The 22,286-nt window shown below is 34.8% G+C and overlaps 1 protein-coding gene across 5 annotated transcripts in view; it reads right to left on the minus strand.

The window, feature by feature from the left end:
• Positions 1-22,286, minus strand: part of LOC115884406 (tyrosine-protein phosphatase Lar) — a 693,925-nt gene that overhangs the window by 92,046 nt on the left and 579,593 nt on the right. For all 5 annotated transcript variants that reach the window (XM_030902968.1, XM_030902964.1, XM_030902967.1 and 2 more), the window contains exon 5: positions 18,563-18,757. In XM_030902968.1, coding sequence (XP_030758828.1) covers positions 18,563-18,757 — 195 coding nt within the window. The remainder of the gene's footprint in view (positions 1-18,562; positions 18,758-22,286) is intronic.

Raw genomic sequence — 22,286 nt, forward strand, 5'->3', positions numbered from 1 at the left:
GAACTTCAATACGCTGATGACAGTGCTCTAGTTGCAAATACGTTACAGCAATTGCAAGAAATGTTGAACACATATACATGGGCATACGAGGCCTTGGGACTTAAGCTGAACATCGATAAAAGTAAAATCATGTGCACTCCCCCGGAAGATCACAACAATGCTATAAAAATCGGAGATGAGCTGTTGGAATATGTAGCGGAATTCAATTACCTCGGCAGTTTGATTTCGGAAAAGGCCAATATCAATTCTGAAATTCAGCACAGGATTAGCAGCGCCTCAAGAGCATTCTGGAAATTAAAAGACAGGGTTTTCTACAATCATGACTTGAGCACAAAAACGAAACTTGCGGTGTGCCGAGCGATAATAATTCCCACCATGTTATATGGAAGCGAAACCTGGGTGCCGTACCGCCGACACATGAACGCATTAAACAAGTTGCAACAGAGACAACTCTTAATCTTCGACAACTCTTAAGAATAAAATGGTTCCATCATGTCTCAAACGTATCGGTCCTTGAAAAAGCTAACTGCGAGAGTATTGAAGTCATGATTACAAAGTCCCGCTTAACATGGGCTGGTCACGTATGCAGAATGCAAGAAAACCGCATACCAAAATCTCTGCTTTACGGTGAGCTTGTAGACGGTAAGAGGAGGCCGGGTGGACAACTCAAAAGGTTCAAGGATATTTTCCACGAAAACTTAAAGGGAATTAACAAGCAGAATGAGTGGGAAGAGGCAGCTCACAATAGAACGGAATGGAGAAGAATTGTAAAGTCAGTTAAGAGCGACAACCAAAAAGTAAAAAGCAATGAGATTTTTGAATGTCTGGAGTGCGGTAGACAGATAACATCACGTATTGGGCTTTTCAGTCACAGAAGAGCTCATGAAAGAAAACGCCTTGCGTGACCATCTTCTGATGCGTGTCAAATACTCGTCAGCGAGTAATGGCGGTATGTATGTAGTTTTAAACTGAGACAGCCTATATCAAAATCGAGCTGTTATTTGCTCCACCCTCAAAAGAAGAAATCAACACTAAAAAAAGAACATTTGAATTTAATAACTAAAAAGAAAGAAACCTCTATAACCCAAATGAATTGGAAATTTCATCCGAATTCTCTTGCAAGTGTCCGAAAACCGAATTGATTCGAATAATATTATGCTATCTCTCGCCGGTGCGCTCAGTCTTGCGAATGAACGACCCCGTTTAATTTGGTTACTTTGGAAAGTTCGGCGTACGTACAGAGCTACAAAGGAGAGCCGACCTCACAACTGGAACGCGAGTGGGCTAGTTCGCCCTGTGAAGTTAACGATATTCTTTGCTACGCATCCTTTTGCCGGGGTATTTTGATATTCGTTTGAAATTGAACAGCACTGCTGGGCGGTCAAAGCATCTAGACAATTTTAATGAAACAAAAAATGCAATACTTCTGTTTACACATTTGATGTTTACGTTTTAAACTAAAAAAAATAAAAAAAATCAACTTTTACAGTATGAACTTTACAATACGTACAGGATGGGTCAAATTGGACGCTTCTAAAGGGAAACACCCCTTTCTATAAGAGATAGACGAAAACCAATATCGGTGTCTGGAACTCAATTTTTATCAAAAACATGATGATGAAAACCGCATATCGATATCTGTTACCGTTTATGAGTTACGGGGTGCTTTTCAAAAATGTGCATTTATAACAAATCGCTGTAACTTTTTTGCTATGGAAAATTTTGTATTTTTATGAAAACATTTCCAAAGCACCTTTTTACGTAGAATTTAATGGTATAATTTTTTTTTAATTAATACTTTAATAGTTATCAACAGAAAAATTGATTTTTTTATTTGGGACACCCTGTATAATTTTAATTAACTGAAAATAACTTAAAATTACGCTTACAAAAATATAGCACACTTGATATATTGTTACAGTCCCATTCGCGACTTTTAACTAGTAGACTTTGGACACCCTATTGATAATCTGCTTCTAATGGAACACGAAAACATATTTTCCCAGCAAGACGAGGCACCGCCGCAGAACACTGAAGGTATCAGCAAATTTTTGCAGCCAATTTCGAGAATAATTGAATAGCTTACCAAGATCTCAGCCGTTGGCCGTCAAGGCCGCCGGACTTAGTTCCTATGGATTTTTATCTTTCCGGAAAATTAGAGGTTCCTATTTTTAAATTGCCCGTATAATCTAGAAAAAATTTAAAAGTATTTAGCGGTTATGCAAGGGTATATTTTATCGCTACTGAGTTAATGAATTCCGCGAGAAATGTTCAAAAACGGTCCCGCCTGTCCATAATAGAAGACTGTCGACATGTAGCACCTGTAGCAGAATCTTATATCTTGGTTTGCTATTTATTTTTATTGTTTTTAGATATAGTTTAAATGTGTTGATGTTAAATATATTTTAAATTGTTATAAAATTCTGCATCCCTCATTGCAAAAATTATTTTCGTTTCAATTGCTGCTCACAGCTAGAATTTTTTTGCATTACAGCCGGTGCCGTTCAAAGCCTACTTATTTAAAGCGGGCGAATTTTTATATACTCTATATCTCGAAGAGGAATCGAGCAAAATATCAAGTATGCTATATTTTTGGAAAGGTAATTTTCAATTCTTTTCAATGAATTAAAAATATACAGAGTATCCCATATAAAAAATCAAATTTTTTGTTGATAATTCTTAAATTATTAAAGTAAATAGGCCTGCGCAAATTTTGTACAGTTTGGCTTACATTACTTTGTCGGTCCTTAAAACAACCACTGAAGTGAAGCAAAAGCAGTAAGGCAAATTAATACAATAAACTTTGATGTAGACTTTATCTCTGATTGGTGGTCTTTGCTTTCAATTAGATTAAGAATGACAACAAATAACCTTTCGCTCTCAGGTATCCGTCAAATTTGACTTTTAAGGACAACGTTTGGTGAATGTACTTCACTGTATGTGGTCACTTATGTGGCTTTATAGACATTATTTATGCTATTTATTTGGAGTTTTTATGAATTCTTGTTCCAATGTCAAAGTTTTACAGTGGTATGCCATGCCTATAGTCGTATCAAGCTAGGATTAGCTAGTGATGTAGAATGTAGAATATTTGGAAGGGGGGTTAATCAAGGCGACCTTACAGATCTATTGTGTGTCCCCCTATCTTGAGTTATAACGAATTATAACTCATCATACAAGGCTTTGAGATAAGCCAATATCTGAGAGGGCTTTACAGAGGCTAGTTCCCCATCTCCGATATAAGTCGTTCCAAAGTTTATGGCACGAATGGTTGTCGTCTCGGCGCACTCAGTGATGAGGTGTTCTGGTATTTCCCCATTCACAGTTGTTTCTTAGCTTCAATCTACTGAGGAATTCGTTGAGGAGAAAGTATCCTGTTAAAAACCCTTATTCTTACTTAAATCAAGGAAAATCTTTGAATTTTCTCGGTCGTAAGTAATTATCTATGTGACAGTGGTAGCTTTACTAATATCATAACTCTATGATACATTCTAATATAAAAATTTCTGACATTCCTTCCAAGAAAATGAATAGGAAAAATATGTTTCAGTACTTTTTTTTAGGGACATACAGACACTAAAACCTAGAACGAATCAATATGCAACCGGCGCGACGGCGAGTCCTGGACGATTCGGTCGGCCGTCATCTAACATTTATGAAAAGGAAAATTCCCGAAGAGCGTTTCCACAGGCCTGGGCTCCGGCAAAACATGTTTTCCGGGCTATCGGATCCGGGTTTTACTACGCTGCCGGCCCGTCTGGCTTTATTAGGACGTGACCGGCGCTGGCGGCTTGCAAGAAAATATTTTAGATTGCTCTCTGATGCCGTCAGTTTTTTTTGGATATTCTATAGGTAAAAGATATAAATATCTATTTATTTTATACCCTATCGTAAAACACACCTTTATATACTTGATTCCAGTCGGGAAAATGAGGTTTTACTGTAATAAGTCCTGTAATATGTTTTTACGGGACTAGGCCTTCTTTTTCATAATTTTTTGGTGTCAATTGCTCTGTAGTATCGTTAGATGATTATCTCAGATTTTCAGTACTCCATTACTTTTTTAAAATAAGTAAATTCCTTTAATAGCACTGATTTTTTTAGAAGTATTCTGGACCAAATTCAAATTTTATGTCAGTACTGACAATATTTCCACAAGTAAATACAATAGCATCCAAAACAGACATAAGCGGCTTGAACAAAACCCAATTATTTAAAAAAACATATGGGAAAAATTTCGACAGCGATGACAGAAACAAGGCAGATGACGGTTATTCATTTTTACCAAAAAATGATTCGATTCTTTTTAAGTTAACTATGGATGAGTTTATATCGTGTTGTAGCATCGGAACACAGGACATAGGAAATCTCATGTTAATTTTTGAAAACTTTAAATATTATCTCCCCAGATCATTATATGCAAAAGTGGTATTAGAATTTTTTGAAGAGGCGTTAAAATTGTATTTTTGTCTAGAATATTGTTTTATTTGGAATCGGCATTTAAAAGTTATTTGCAAATATCTACCTTCAAATTAGTAAAATTTATAATACAGCCCAGAGAAAGCAACAATTAAAATACCAGCAAAAGTGTGATTTTGTCGTTGTCAAATTCGATGTCACATTTTGGTTACAAGAATTTAAAGGTACCAAATAGAGTAATTTTGTATAAAATAATTATGATTTTCACAACTTCTCAAAAAGTTACGATGGTTAAACGGCATTCTGCTGGAAATAGTATCTCCAAGTATTCTGCGCAATCGAAATATAAATGAAATTTATATTTCGATTTTTTCCAAATAATCTCTAAAGTGACGTCAATATTTGGATGAAAATTGGTGTCCGGAAGTTTTTTGACATGAGAAATTTAATTTTAATGTCAATATGACTCCTATTTGTAGAGGACTCCACCCAAGGACTATATATAATCTAAAGGACTGTTCGATCGCGTCAAATCGCCGCTGTCGTAGTCGCCGTGGAATGCTACGTCACGCGCTGCTCCTCAGTGCGGCGGATGGTTATTCTAGCGGGACAAAATCTCAAGAGCAATGTTTGGGACTTAAAATCTAAGAACGTAGCAAATGGTCTAATATATAGTAACTATATGGTTAAATTTATTTATTTATTAACAACTTAATTTATTAATAAATAAATACAAGATAATAAAACTATGATATTATTCGTACATGACACACAAAAAAACCGTATTGTAAACTATTGCCAAATACATAAAATTATGATATCAAAAACTCTTTAGCAGTTTTTTTTAATTAATTTGTAATCTTGTGACACCCTCTATAATTTATTTAAAAAACATATATTTTATTTTGAAAATAATAAATAAGATAGATATTTTAATTTTAATTTTAACACTCGGTAACTGTAAATTCATATATAGTAAGTATCTAAGACAATTTTTTAAACTCAGTGCCTTTTGATGGAGTTGTTTTGTTTTTATACTATCCGATTGAAATGAATCTTTTTGGGCATTCACCTGTTAAGCTTGAACTCCCTGTGACTGTGACTACATCATTCAATATATCGATATTTGAAAAAAAAGCGAAAGTTTGATATCTGTAGAACAAAGGCACAAAGGATTTTAACAAATAATATACGTACAGTAGAAAAGTACATATACCTTTGGCAATCTTCAACATAATTTGGCTTTCTAATAAAATGTATAAGCCCTTGCAAATATTTTGTTTTCGTATGATCTCTGCCTTGCTGAGCAGAAAACGACCAAATTTGGTTGATAAAAATGTATCGAAATACAAAGAATATTCATGCATTTTTGTATCAATTGGAATGTCTACTATTTATTCTTATCAGTACACATTTTTTGGCTTATTTCTAACCAAACGCTTTTGTCCCGCTAAATTTATCTTCCAACGCACTGTGCGTTCGTCCGTCAAATGCAAAAATAACTGTCACTGTCTAAAATCTTTAGCGCCAACTTCAACTCGGTCAGTAGATGACGTAAAAAAACTGACAGTGCTGGAAGATAGGAATCGAACTATCCTTGACTCCACCTACATATTTTTGAACTGGTTTGAAGAGTAATAGCTTTTCGTCCGTACCGGTATAAAACTACCGAGTAAATAAATATAGATTTAAGACGTTTTCTACGTAAAAAATATCTCTTGGTAAAAATCGCTATGAATAATGATTTTTGAGATATTTGAAATTATTAATACCTGTTGTCATTGACCTAAATTAAACAGCTTTACTAAATAGTTATTACACTGAAATCATAAATCTGAAATGTTTTTGTGCTAAAAGTTCAGCGGAAACTGTTTTGTCATCATTTTTTCAAAGAAAAATTTATAATTAATTTAAAAAAATAAAAAGTTCCCAAAAATAACTATCTACTCAACATATTTATTTTTGTCAATAATAACATGTACTGATTATTTCCATTCTAAATATCTTGAGAACGGTTACTCGTAGCGACTCCGTTACTCGTAGCGACTAGCGTTACACGTAGCCTAACCAAGAGACATTTTTTACGTAAAAAATCACGGAACTGTATATTTTTTCTCGCAGTACTTTTATACAGGTACGGACGAAAAGTTATGATTCTTCAAAACAGTCAAAACACATATAGGTGGCGCCCCCTACACATAACAGTCATAGTGACATCAAAATCAAATTTCTCATGTCAAAAAACTTCCAGACGCCAATTTTTATCTAAATATTGACGTTACTTCAGAAATTATTTGGATAAAATCGAAATAAAAATGAAACTTCTACACCCTGTATCTCCGAAACTAAGCATTTTAGGACATGCATTTATACGAACTTTTTTACTTATTTTTATCTGCAGAATATGCTGCCGAAGTTTCCGGAATACAATTCGAACCACCCTGTATAGAGTCTTTTTCAGCTATATCAAACCTGGAATATTTTAAGGTAATCATTGTCTAAAACAATCATTCTGCTGACATCTGCTGATGACGCTAACCGTGTTAGTATCATCAGCTGATGATTAAAACTCCAAAAGTCCTTTACATTTGTGAATTACTGTTTTATTTTCCCGTTGTAACACCAAAAGTTCCAACACCCAACTGTAATAATCATTCTTTAATGAAATTTTAAATCTTTTAACAACCCGCTTTGCATTCCAAATATTGTCGCAACTTATCATACATAAATATGACACCTTTATCACTGTCAATGACAGATAGACTATATTATTTTTTTCAGTCTACCCTCGTAAGAGATATTTTTATCCACTCTAAATATCACCTATTATTCGACGTTTTATTCGATGCGTTTCAATTTAAACTAGATGGCATTCGGAAAATTTCGGAATTTTCCCGAAATTAATGCGAAACGTCACGTCGAAATGCCGGAAAACGAGCAGGTATTTACGAAGGGGTGCGGGGGGAGGTGAGTCCGAAGGTGTCGATAGCCCTTGTCCGGAAATCTCGCCAACAATTATACCCAAATAGTTGGAGATTCGGCCGCCGCCGCTGCTGCCACTTTTGAATAATGTATTTCGTGGCCGGCGAAGCTCCGGAATATTTTAATAAGGTGACACCAACAACGAGGCGACGGCAACGCTGACGAAACTATTTCCGAACAATTTCGCTTTAGAAAGCCGGAACGGGCAGAGGGACCTAGAAATGCCATAGAGTGTCGGGTGGAAATAGAAAATGCCTTTATTTATCGCTTTGTCTAAATAAGAATTTTAATATATTTAACTAATATCTAAAATTAGACCGTTACTTGTGTAGTGTCAACTAAAATGTTCATTTTTTCTCTTGTTTTTAGAATTATGAAAAAAATATTAAATAGAAGAATTGTATGTAGGGGGAATGTGGGGTGTACACAATTTAAAATTAAAAAGTAACACCCTGTTTTTTATTCTATTTTTAGATTATGCCTAAAATTCTATAACCTTTTTATACCGAGGAATGCCATGCAAATTTTGAACTGTCCATATATGGGCCCATATATACACCCTGTCGATTTTACAGCAAAGTCGTAAATGGATTTATTAAAGGTCTGCGTATGCTGAATACACATGTCAAATTTGAACAATTTTGGACACGTTTTAAACTAATTTTAAAAAACTACATTTATTTTTAAATTAAAACTGAACAGGTAACAATGCAAAACCAGGCAAATGCAAAAACATACCCTACGTTGTTAACCTATGATTGAATGCAATTTGTTGTGCTGTTTACGCACCTACGTTGAAACTAATAATTATACTAGTTATAAGTAACTACTAATTTAAAACTTATTCAAATTAGACAAAAGCCTAAAGTTTAAGGAAATATAATATATACAGTGGGCGCACCTCATTCGCCTAGGTTGATTATACGAAAACGGGAAGATGTAGAAACAAAATATTTTATGGGTATATGTGGGGAGGCAATGTGCACAATTTAAAATTATTTTGAAATATACAGGGTGTTTCCGAACTAAGATTCATACCAAAGTTATATTTTTCTTATGGAACACCCGGTATTTTATATCATTTTTGGATTCCTGTGCCCAAAAAAGGCAATTATTATAAGGGTTAAATGTGTTTAAAATCTTTAGTTTTTGAGATATTTAAAGATATTTAAATTTGCATGCTACAATAGAATAGACTATTAACACCCTGTACATTACTTTTCAGAATTAATTCTTATGCTGAGTTTAAAGGTAGAGAAATAAACTTTACTGAAAAATGGTATTGGTTCCTTAAATTTATACAGGGCTATCAAAAGTTGCTGATCTATTTTAAGGATATATTTTATATAAAAACTTTGTTATTTCAAACGCAACACCCTGTATTTTTTTAAATAAATCGAAGCAAATTCAAATGCTCTTTCAAACTATATTAGGGTTTCCTATACCTATCTAGCTCAGATTTTGAATAAAAAGCGACTTTTAAATAAAATTGCAATCAAGATGGCTGGTGTCGCCATGGCAATTTTCGAGTGACAGTTAGTAACTATTTTCAAAGTCGACATTAGTTTATGGACATTATTATTTATAATTTATAACAGTTTACTTAAATTTACCTACAATAGTTTAATAAGTAAATATTCATTATTTTATCAAGAAAAATAAAGCAGTATCTGCTGGCGGAACGACTAGATATGTTACTAGTGATATTATTTTGTGAGGAAAATTGCTTCTTGGCTTCATGCCCAAAGATATCCAAATAGGAATCTTCCTGATAAGCGTTTCTTTGAAAAACTTCTTGTCCTATTTCGCAGAGCTCGTAGTGTGGTTTATAAAAAACCTATTAGGCAGAAACTTGTCGTTGGAGGTGAAGAAAATGAATTTACTGTAATTGACTCTTATAGAAAATCCATATACATATCTACAAGTCATTGTAAAATAATTCAAAGAACTACTTCTTCGTTTTTCTTGATAGAATAATAAACACATATTTAATAAATATTATTTATTAAACAATTGTAGGTAAATTAAATAAAAGTAAGCTGGTATAAATTTAAATAAGTCCATAAACTTATTTCGATTTTGAAAATAGCTACTAACTGTCACTAGAAACTTGCCACGACAACACTAGCCATCTTGATTACAATTTTATTGAAAAATCGCCTTTTATTCAAAATCTGAGCCAGATAGGTATCCTGAAAAGCGCCTGAAAACTACTTGTGAGGAGGGCGTTGAGAGTTTTTTGGCGTTTCTTGTTGCCTCGTTCAATTTTGTTTCGTTTTGAGCTATTTCCAAAACGTGGCTGTATCTGTATCCGAGGCAAAGGACTTTTTTTCATAAATCTCAGTGAAATAAGTAAACCTAGACGTAGGGCGTTGAGAGTTTTTTGGCGTTTCTTGTTGCCTCGTTCAATTTTGTTTCGTTTTGAGCTATTTCCAAAACGTGGCTGTATCTGTATCCGAGACAAAGGACTTTTTTTCATAAATCTCAGTGAAATAAGTAAACCTAGACGTAGGGCGTTGAGAGTTTTTTGGCGTTTCTTGTTGCCTCGTTCAATTTTGTTTCGTTTTGAGCTATTTCCAAAACGTGGCTGTATCTGTATCCGAGACAAAGGACTTTTTTTCATAAATCTCAGTGAAATAAGTAAACCTAGACGTAGGGCGTTGAGAGTTTTTTGGCGTTTCTTGTTGCCTCGTTCAATTTTGTTTCGTTTTGAGCTATTTCCAAAATGTGGCGGTATCTGTACCTGAGGCAAATGATTTTTTTTCATAAATCTCAGTGAATAAGTAAACCTAGACGTAGGGCGTTGAGAGTTTTTTGGCGTTTCTTGTTGCCTCGTTCAATTTTGTTTCGTTTTGAGCTATTTCCAAAACGTGGCTGTATCTGTATCCGAGACAAAGGACTTTTTTTCATAAATGTCAGTGAAATAAGTAAACCTAGACGTTTCTATAATAGCTCTTGTTACGATGGTATTTCGTTAATTACATGTCGTTTTATGTTAATATATATATATATATATATATATATATATATATATATATATATATATATATATATATATATATATATATATATATATATATATATATATATATATATATATATTTCTCAAGATTTTGAACACGCGTTATTAATATGTAGAGTAAATATTTAAGAAAAAAATCAAACACTTATTTAATATTTTCATTATTTAATTTTATTATATATAAAAAACATAAAACCATTTTTTCAGGCCCAGCTGAAATTTGGTCAGGGGAAGTGGGGAAACCGTTCTAGACGATAACCACTGAAATCGTACTCAGACCCGACCCCGGGCCTGAAATGTCGAAATCGGGTCTGAGCCCAATGAAGCAACGTAGTTTTTGGGCTCGTATAAGCGGTTGTCAATAGTATTGTCCAGAGACATTTTTAAAAAGCAATGTTTTCTTATTTTTTTAAGAGAAAACTGTAAAAGATACTTTTATATATAATAATGACAATATAAATTAGAAAACAAATTCTAGAATTTAGATTAGTTAACACTTGATATCGGTCGGTGATATATCTAAATGCTGAAAGAAAGTTTAGTTTAGTATCAAATAATACTAGCTACAATATTTCCTGAATATCTTTACCCTTGTTCATGCACCAGATTCGAATCAAATTTTTTCCATGCCAATAGTAATTTCTTTCCGATTTATTCATTTCTAAATAGCGACTTTAGAGCGGACTTAAATAGCGAAATGATCGATTTCTAATTTCCATATTTATGTTATTCGCGTGTCGACTTATTCCCGGCCGCCCCGAGGAGGGGAAAGAGAAGACTATGAGGTTGTTGCAAATATTTGTTACGGGGATTGTTTCCGAGCCGCGTCCGACCGACGGCAAAGGAAAATCCCCTTTAATTCGGCTTTGAAACGCGAATCGCATACATTAACGGTGGGAAAATGGCCGGAAGAGGTCGAATTTCGGCTGTTCGGAACGAAACAGGCCGCTGACACGCTACACTTCAATTTTCGCGAACCTTCTCGGTCTTACTATTGTATCATACTCTGTAAAAATTCTTATTTATAAGGTAAAAGTAAAGAAATAAAACAGTGTCAAGAAATCCTATCTTAATCATATGAATTCGCAAAATGACTCCATCAGATTTACGATTAGCGATTCCTTCTTGGTATTGGTCTTGTAGATGTAAATAGTAGATTGTACCCGTGACCTTATAGATCTATTGTGTCCTCCGTTATTGAGTTATAACTCATCATATAGCCTCGGGGTTTTGACAAAAGCCAGTATCTGAGACGGCTTTACAGAGGTTAGTTCTCCATCTCCGATATCATCATACCAGAAGTTCATGGCACAAATGGTGGTCGTCTCGGCATTGATGAGGTGCTCCCCTGTTTCCTCATTTTCCCCACAGAATCTGCACTAGCCGTTGTTTCTTAGCTTCAATCTAGTGATGTATTCATTGAGGAGACAGTGTCCTGTTAAAAACCCCATGATAATCCGGAGATTACTTAAGTGTTTAGACCTCTTTAAGTGTCTTAGACCGTTGGAGGATTCCCATTCCAGGTTACGGATGGTGTCTTCCAGGTTCTTGAGTTTCGGTTTAAGTTGGGGTTGGGAAACAGAACGATTCTGGTCCAGTTAGTGGAGCGTTTGCTCCTTTTCTAGCTAGATCGTGTGCTTTTTCATTACCATCTATCCCTTGTTGGGCTAGCACCCAGAGTGGGACGGGACTTTATTTTCTTAGCCTAATTTGTTCAGCTTCTCTAGGCATTCTTTGATCAACTTCGAATTGATGGTTAGGCTTTTTAATGCTGCTTGACTATCGGATAATATGGCTATTTGAGACTACCAGTGCAGAAACGGCCTAACCCCAATAAGCTTGTTTTGAGAAAACTTGGAATAAAGTTTAGTAACAATAACGCTACTGGTTTAATTTTCGAACAATATTTTGATATTTTGCTGCAAATATTTGTCTAAAGATCTAATGGACTAAAATTTAGACATAAGTATATGTATAATAAATGTTAATTATTTAGATACAAAATGAATTTAATAAAATAAATATCATTCCGCTGAAATTTGCGAGTTTGTTGATCAGACTCTTTATGCGCTGGTAACCTCATTTCTTGTAGCAGATAGTTCCTATCTAAGAAAAGTTGTACGCATCTTACGATAGCGTAGATTTCTGGTTGAAGGATGCTGATGCGGAGAATTTTTTTGAGAGAGTACCCAAATACTTCTATTTCTGTTCCTGCTTTGTTTTTTTAAAAACAAAGCAGGTTATAGTTTATCCAATTCTTTTTATTGCTCAATAGTACAGTGAGGTATTTCTCAAAGTTGTACATTCTTGGTATGTCATCCACTGGGAGTTGGATGAGTGGAATTTTTCTTCTGAGGGTGTTCCAAGTCTTCTGAACGTTTTTACAAATATATTCTTACGGAGCTGCTTAAGGTGGGGGCTAAGCCTACGCTGACGTACAATTTTTAGTCGACCCACTATTTAGTTGTGGCCGGCCGTAGCTCCAGCAGTAATGTGTCGAACTGCGGTACGAGAGGTATTGGGTTCGATTCCCAGCCAGTACGGTCGCTTTATTTATTTAAAACAAAAATAGTTATTTATCTATATATAGCGACCAGCGAGCCGCTACCTCAAGGAAGGCAAGCCATCTTGAACACATTTTGCCTTGTACAGCCTCTCAAATAGTGCCGTTCAGATTCGGCGATAAATTATAGGTCCCATGTACTTGTGAAACACTGACGACACATATTATTGTGTCATGTATACAGGTGCCATGTATATACAGGTATCATGTATACAGGTAGCCGACGCGTTGCTCTGTATAGAATATGGCACTATAAGAAGAGAAGTACTGTAAGACTATTTAGTTGCAAAAGTGAAATCTATACATTCTTATGGAGCCGATCCGTCGACTATTTGATTACATGTAAGCGCGACTCCATAAGACTATTTTGGTTACAAATCTGCAACTAAATATCAGCCGACTAAAAATTGCGTATTTTAATTCTCCCAAAAAAATCCCCAATTACATTTTAATTACAAGCTTCAAATTTATTCGGTAAAAATGTAGTTTTAAAATTAGATATTTTCCTAAAAACTCCACATTCATTTATTACACCCACCCAAAAATACCCCAGCATAACTCCATTTCCAAACTCTAGACGAGTATAATGCACAATTTATACCGCAAAGTTATACGAGCAAGAAGAAACGAACTACGGGGCACATTTTTCTTCGGCACCGCTAATACATCTTTTCAACTCTTCCCGTCACATCCCGAGGGAACGAGCCACAATATCGTGTGACGTTCTTCCCGCCGCACCGTCGTCTTCCCTGTTTTCCTTCTCAAATTTAATTTGGACGTGGTGCGCGTGTGGGAAAACGAACGCGCCGGGGAAAAACATCCCCCCGCAGCGCCCCCATCGGGAGGATAATTGGTTGCGATGGTTTAATGCACGAGAGGTGTGTTTGAAAGTGTTGGATACATGTAAAGTCTGGTGAATGTTATAAGAGGTAAAAAAGAGTTGGAATTTAATAATGTGTATGCAGGCGATGTGTTATTTTAAAGATATCTTACTATCTATTCTACAAACTCAAAGAGTTAGCCTAGCATAGGTTGCTAGGGTAGAGGTGTGTAGTTTTTGAACGAACTAGTAGAAAGGAACTAATTCCCGGTTTCTTAAAGAACTAGTTCATCAGGACCTATTCCGGGATCGAGACTGACCTATACAAATAATAATATGCGACGGCGACGGTTCGGCCAGCGTGATCGTAACCCGATGCTAGGCGGGAGTGGAGCGTACCAGCCGTATTTTACCTGTCCGGACGGAAAGGACTGAGAGGAACTAGAGGAACTAATTAAAAGACTAGTTCACGGGAATCTATTCAGTCGGTAGATCCGAGATATAATACAAGGCGGCGATGACGGATTCGGCATTGTCTATTGCCACAGCCGGCGTAATTCCCACAGAAAATTGTCGTAAATACCGTTTTTGAATTTTAGTTTGTTCTTTGAATATTTTATCAGAATGTTTCACTTCAGGTCCCTAACACTAAGAAATATAAAACGAGGTATAGATATTCTGAATTTTTAGACAAAAACTAAAAGCTTGAAGTGAGAAAAAAAGCAATTTTTCATAAAATTTTCGTATTATTTGTTTCGTTATTATTTATAATATAGTTTTTTATACTCTGATTTGAGATTCTTTTTTAATTCTTTTTTATATGTAGTAAAACTTACCTATATGGTTTTAACATACACGATTACACGTTTCGTTATATTTCGTACATTATAAAAATTCTACAGATCATACTGTGAATAGTTCAAGCAACGGGGATGTCAATGTTAGTCGGGAACTATCGTGATCTAAAGACCTAGTTCAAGGAACTCTAGGAATGTGTTCAAGGAACTCTAGGAGGAATTAATTCCTCCCAAGGAACTAGAATTCCCACCTCTATGCTAGGATCTCACCCTAATGAAAATATGAGGATATAAACAAGAGTTACCGATATAATTCAGAAAGTGGCTGAGATGAAATGGCAATGGGCTGGACATGATACCAGACTAGATAAAGAGAAATGGACGCATAGAATACCACTGTTAAAACGTCAGGTGGACGATATGATCTGCATGCCAAATTGCTCAGTGCAGATCTTAAGACCAAATCGATAGCGTTCTTTTCACACTACACGTTCAGATTTTACAAAAGATAATATCGTGAGTCTATATAGTCCGAGTCAGTATATACAGCTTCATAAGTGAACTAAATACAGCCAGCAATAAAGTGGGTCTCAAAATGAATTTAGCAAAATCTAAAGTAATGCACAACGAACTAGTGGAAAGAAACTACATTCTAATAAATAACACAACACTGGAAATAGTAGAAGAATATATATATTTGGGACAGCTAATACACAGCTCGGGATCTCTAGTACCAGAAATCAACAGAAGAATTAGGTTAGTATCGAGTACTTAAGAAGAAACTCAATCATATTCAAGTCTAGAATGCCACTCTATCTAAAGAAGAAAACATTCGACCAATGTGTACTACCAGTCATGCCCTATGCATGTGAAACCTGGACGCTTAAAACGGACATCATAAGGAAACTGCAGGTCCTACAACGCTCAATGGAACGAAATATGCTAAGAATAACCAAGAGAGACCGTAAAAGAATAGAGTGGATTCGACAAAAGACCCAGGTAATATATGTCATACATAGAGTCAAATCCTTCAAATTGCAATGGGCAGGACACCTGCGATGACAACAGATGGACCACAAAAATTACAGCATGGTACCCACGAGGAATTAAGAGATCTAGAAGAATACCAAACCTGAGATGGGACCATGATATTAGGAAATTAGTAGGGATAACTTGGACCCCCAACAATAGACAACAATGGGCACAACAACAAAGAGAATATGTGAGGGAGGCTAGACCATAATTGGAAATGGTTGAATAAGCTGAAAATGATGATGATGATAGAGTCTAATACAGTTCCCGCCAAGTCTGTGGTTTGTGCAATTAAAAATATACAGCATGTTGAAAATTCGCAGATCTCGTCTCTTCGTTGAGATCTTTATCGGACCCGCAACTACACGTCGAGTTTTGAACTGAATCGAAAGATTGTACAGTTCAAATCTCTCAGAAATCGTTACGTGTAGAGCCCCTTTTAGCGATTCCATGTAAAAATTTCTGTAATAATCCGTTTTTACCTTTATGATAAGTTATCTGCAACATTTACAAAATCACCTTATGCCATGGAAAGTAAGATGGCCAAGACAAGTTACGGGCATCTTTGTGTAACAAATACTAACGCAGGTTCCCGGAAACCTCAAGGTTTTATCTTAACTAATGAGAGATAATCCTTCATTTTCCGCTAAAATGGGACTCTATGTAAACGTTGAAAATGATCCTGAACCTAAAACATCCAGATTTATATCTAATTTAGATCCTAAAAGCTTTAAATGAACGAGTTTTGAAAAAAAAACTCTATACATTTCTCCAATAACCTAAACATATATACTTTCTCCAAATCGTCTAGTTTTAACCCGAACGTCTACACTCCCCATCTCCAATTCCCGTCCCCACTTACTGACGTCACCTGATATTTTCGACGCTATTCCGCGAGATGGAGTGGCTGGTTCACACGACCGCACCGCTTAGGCCCCAAGTGTCAACTGCGAGGTCCGTAGGCGTCATCGCGACGACAAACAGCCCGAGTGCACTTAGACTTTGTTGAAATAAGTAAAAAGACTTAAAAAGGGGACCTGGAGTGGAGATGGAGAAAACGAAAGCCGGCGTGTTTTTATTGTTGCCCTCTATTCGTGGCTGGAAAAAGAGCAATTTTTGTTGTCTTTGCCGTGACAACATAGTTAGAGGCGTGAAAAAATGGACCATTTAGAAATCACATAAGTTAAAAGTTAAAAAGTATTTTTTTTCCAAATACACTTAAGTTAGCTATTTTATAAATAGAAATCCCGCTCCAGGTGGAAGCTTGAATATTTGAATAAGTTATTAAGTACTTAATATAATTACTTATTAACAAATTTATTCTAAATGAATTGCATAACTAATCAGTTTACTACTACTCGTAACATATATTATACTGTGTGTTTCTTAAAAGGGCCCACCATTATTATTATATTATTATATATTTTTTCAGATAAAAAAACCGAAATTTGGTTTGTTAGTAAATGACATAAATTAGGATTGATTGACGTATTCAATTGTTTTCGGTCACTTCCTGTTTCAGCGGAAATGACTACAACTTTTGATTTTTAAATTGCATCCTTGGTATTTTTTTACTTTATTCGATGGAAAATGACATTGTGAATAGAATGCTAGATCATATGTCAACATTTGACATTTTCACTGATTTTTAATCAAGAAGCCTTGGAAAAATAGATTTGATCGTCTATTTTTTTTCGTGTCTGTCGGTTAAGTAAAGTCTGTCGGTTAAAAGATGCCCAAATCGTATTTTTAATCATATCTCAATTTTTTCAAATGGAACGAGGGTGGCTCATTAGCATATTTGGGAAAAGTATTTTTATAAAAATAATATGGCACTACACACTTAGTATTTCAAGTCAAATTAGGAGTCAATCAATTCTGAATTGCCATACACTAACGTATCAAATCTCGTTTTTTTATCTGAAAAAAATAAAAAAAATTATAGGGTTTGCCAGTTTTGAGAAATACCCGGTAATACATATTTACTAGTGAAGAATTTGTTCCATTATTTTTTGTAGGTAACTGTTTTGAAATCTACCCCCCCCTTACTAAGATTCAGAATAATCTTCCTTTAATTCAAATCCTGATTCAAAATTTGTGTATTTTTCAAATTGTGTACACTTTACATAAACCCAATTATAAAAGTAATACAAATACAAAATAATAATACAAAAAATAATATAAAATAAACTGAGAAAATCCCAACAAATCCGCGAAGATTCAAATCAATTTTAAATATGTGACACAATGACTAAAGAATACAAGGACATCTAACGTCCATATACGGGCTGCAGCAGAATTTGTGATGTTAGACGCCATTTTTTTTGGTTATCAGCGACAATTTTAGCGATTTTTAATAGCTTGTGTGTAGTGAACTTTGTAAAAACTTTATTACAAGTGTAAAAGTCACAGCGATAAGAAAGAGCCAGGAGTTACATTTCATAGGTAAACAAACAGTCCACGCCACATTTTTAGTGTTTTTTTTATTGAATACGATAATTATTTTTCTGATATTATATGTACTTGATATGTGCTATATCAAGCTATAGTGCGGTCGATACTAGTTTCGTACTTTTTGTTAACATTTTAATATATGTTTCTTTTCGCAATTAATTAGTATGATACCACCGCATACACAATAGGCGTAGTCAAAACATTTATCAAAAAAATAATCTCTTCAGGCGTCTATGTTAAGAAAAATATGCGCCACGGCACTACTGGTATGCACAAGGTATTGTAACAATTTGGTTACAGGTGTCATTTTCTTCCTTGTATTCTATAGTCATTGATGTGACAAAAATAAAAACGTCAAACAAAACTGTCAAAGAACGGGCTGTCATGATGTCGATTCCGACTCTACACAAGGATATCATGTAAAATTTGAAGGTCGTACAATTTTCATTTTTCAATTTTTTTACAAAACTCACCTGGTTTATCATCACGGATGGAATATCTAGGATTGACTGTCAGGTTGATGGGCAGCATGTTCTTCAGCCACGTGATTTTAGGCGGTGGATTACCGGTGGCGGCACAGTTGAGCAATGTATTGTGACCGATTTCGACTACCTTGTTATTCTGTGGGGATTCGGTGATCTGTGGAAATCCAGGCGGTAGTTTATCCACTGAAACAAGGAAACAAAAATCAATTCTTTGTACACTATGACCAGAAAAAACAGAATAGTATATATTTAGTAGAAAACTGCTACAATTCCCTAATTTTTTCTAATATTCAATACATAAAATAAAGAAGTGCTTAATTTAAACAAAAGTGACTTCAGGAATGTAGAATGTTTGGGAAGGGAATTAATCACCGCGACCTTACAGATCTATTCTGCGTCCCCATTTCTTGAGTTATAATGAGTTATAATTCATCACACAGTCTCAAGGCTTTGACAAAAGCCAGTATCTATACGGCTTTACAGAGGCTAGTTCTCCATCTCCAATATCAGTCGTACCAAAGTTTATGGCACGAATGGTTGTCGTCTCGACGCACTCAGTGATGACTCTTTTTTTTCGACATTTTTCTTAGTTTTAATCTACTGAGGTGTTCATTGAGTGTCCTGTTAAACCCCATGACAATCCGGAGATTGCTAATTTTAAATCAAGGAAAATCATTGATTTTTCTTGGTGGTAAGTTCTGAGAAGCTTCTTCGAGTGTCTTAGACCATTGCAAGATTCTCATTCCAGGTTACGGATGGAGTCATCCAGGTTCTAGTGTTCGGCTTTTAGTTTGTGTGAACAATATTTTAATATTGTTCCATACCTATTGGTATAAATGTTACATTGTATTTTTGTATTTTGTAATGTTTCGAGGAAATAAGAAATAATTATAAATAATGATCCATCTCTAACGTGCATAGGAAATGGATTCACAAGTTTTACGGCCAAGAGACGTATTTTCGATGAAGCGGACTTCGACCCCGTCTGGAACGTCAGCCATGTAACACGAGTGGGGTTTCTCTCGGCCTAATAGGGCAATAATTTTTCAATAAACGAATCCATTAATAATAGAGGCCCTCTCCCGGACGTTTAAGTAGTTCGGCCAACTTGCCGATACTTTATTTTAATGGCGGCGCTGGTGGCCGGTCGTTGGAGATCGTCGAGCGCTCTCTTCCAGATTAAACTTTCGTCCTCGTCCATTAATTGGCCAATTATAAAGAAGAAAAGGCCTGACGTTTTGGTCAGTGAGTTTAAAATAAAACAGGATGGTTCTTGTGTAAATGTCGACGTTTTTTTTATTTTAAATACTAAATATGTTTAGAATTTTATGTATAATACAAAAAGCAATAAATATACAGGGTGGTCCGAACCGTATTCCGGAAACTTCGGCGGCATATTCTGCAATTAAAAATAAGTAAAAAAGTTCGTATAAATGTATGTCCTAAAATGCTTAGTTTCGGAGATACAGGGTGTAGAAGTCTCATTTTTATTTCGATTTTTTTTCAAATAATTTCTGAAGTAAGGTGAATATTTGGATGGAAATTGGTATCCGGAAGTTTTTTAACATGACAAATTTGATTTTGATGTCAATATAACTTCTATTTGTAAGGGGCGCCACCTACATGTGTTTTAACTGTTTTGAAGAGTAATAACTTTTCGTCCGTACCTGTATAAAACCACTGGGTAAAAAATATGCATTTACGACATTTTTTACGTAGAAAAAGTCTCTTGGTAATACAAAAAGCAATAAATATACAGGGTGGTCCGAACCGTATTCCGGAAACTTCGGCGGCATATTCTGCAATTAAAAATAAGTAAAAAAGTTCGTATAAATGTATGTCCTCAAATGCTTAGTTTCGGAGATACAGGGTGTAGAAGTCTCATTTTTATTTCGATTTTTTTTCAAATAATTTCTGAAGTAAGGTGAATATTTGGATGGAAATTGGTATCCGGAAGTTTTTTAACATGAGAAATTTGATTTTGATGTCAATATAACTTCTATTTGTAAGGGGCGCTACCTACATGTGTTTTAACTGTTTTGAAGAGTAATAACTTTTCGTCCGTACCTGTATAAAACCACTGGGTAAAAAATATGCATTTACGACATTTTTTACGTAGAAAAAGTCTCTTGGTAAAAATCGCTACGAGTAATGGTTCTAGAGATTTTGATTTTTTGAGATGGTTCTAGTGTTTAGTATTTAGAATTTAGAAATATTTTATCTTATCTTTATTCTGTGTATTGTATATTATGTTATTTTACTTGTTGTTTTCCGGAATATAGTTCGGACTACCCTGTACAAGTGCTCCGAACTTATTGTGTGTTATTGTGCGAACTTATATTGTGTTAAGGAGCGACCAATAATTATTGCAATAGTTTGAGATGACCAGCCTATTTAAAAATAAACATATTTTGTTTTAAATTCAATACATTCAGTTTTAAGACACTCTGTATACATAAATGAAATTATTGATTTTTAAAATATTATACGCAAACTAGGGAGAGGTAGATCAGACAACGAACAGAGATGATAGGTGTTTGTTCGAGACGCACTGATATTATTTTATTTTGTAAGTTTTAGTCATTGTGACAAAAAATGTTATTAAAGGTAAAGTAAATGTTTTCTCATTATTTAACTAGTGTTAACATATTGTGTAACTAGTGTTGTAATATTGTTTGCTAAAGCGTTTCTTTATTTATTTGGTCTGACAGATATTATACTAAGGGTCGGTATTTTTGGCCTTGGGTGCCGGTTTTCATGTGTACGAAGAGTACGGTCAATACGCTTAGTAAAATAAGATGTACTGAATAAAGACAGAAGGCGAGTATTTTCCCAAGCGCATAGAATCTAGCGTCAGATTAAAAGTAGTTATGTAATAAATACTTCGTATTTTTGCTCACTCCGACTTATCAGACTGCCATAACGACTCACTCCTATACATGTAAACGCCGACCTAAAGGTTCGCTTGCCAGCGGGGTATAACATGTGTATATATGTATGTATTTAGCGGAATCAATTTATGCTGTCAATGATTTCAGTTTAAAAGGTTCAGTGTGACAATAAGGGCCTTGTTTACTAATACTTTTCTTCCGTGACTGGGCGAATATCTTAGCAAACAAATGAGCAACCAAAAATAATAAATAAAATAACTAGTAGTTTAAAGGTACTGGCACCGAAAATTCAACTTTAGCTTCAAGCCTCGAAACCAGACATAAGTACCTGTGGATGGGGACTACTAACAAAAACTTTTCAGTTTTGAATGTAATAAATATGGCATGTTTTGAATGTATGAAACTACAAACCTTAGTATGAGGGCAGTTTCTGTACTATTATTATTTCTCGCTTATTAAAGTTCAGAACAGCATAGTTGGATTCTTTGTAATAGTGATTAAGGTTTTCTCTGTCGTGCTCTTTTACTTGTGAATTCCAGGCAGAGTACGGCACTCCTTTCATTTCATTTAATAAAATAAGTAGGGCTATTTACAATTTAACAACAAAGTAAGTTCCTTTATTTCATTTAAATTGTTATACAGTTGGCCAAAATCTTACTTTTTCAACTTTGTTGCCATATAAGCATTTAATTTAGAATATATGCAAGTTTTTCTGATTCAAAAAAAATCCAGCAAATTCACATTTAGGAGATTTATACAAAAAGATTTGAAATAATGGTCCGTTTTATTGGCGAAACCCTATATACATTACCGCAAATGAA

Source organism: Sitophilus oryzae, unplaced genomic scaffold, assembly GCF_002938485.1.
Source record: "Sitophilus oryzae breed Bouriz unplaced genomic scaffold, Soryzae_2.0 scaffold_246_pilon_pilon, whole genome shotgun sequence".
In the NCBI taxonomy this organism is placed as follows: domain Eukaryota; kingdom Metazoa; phylum Arthropoda; class Insecta; order Coleoptera; family Curculionidae; genus Sitophilus; species Sitophilus oryzae.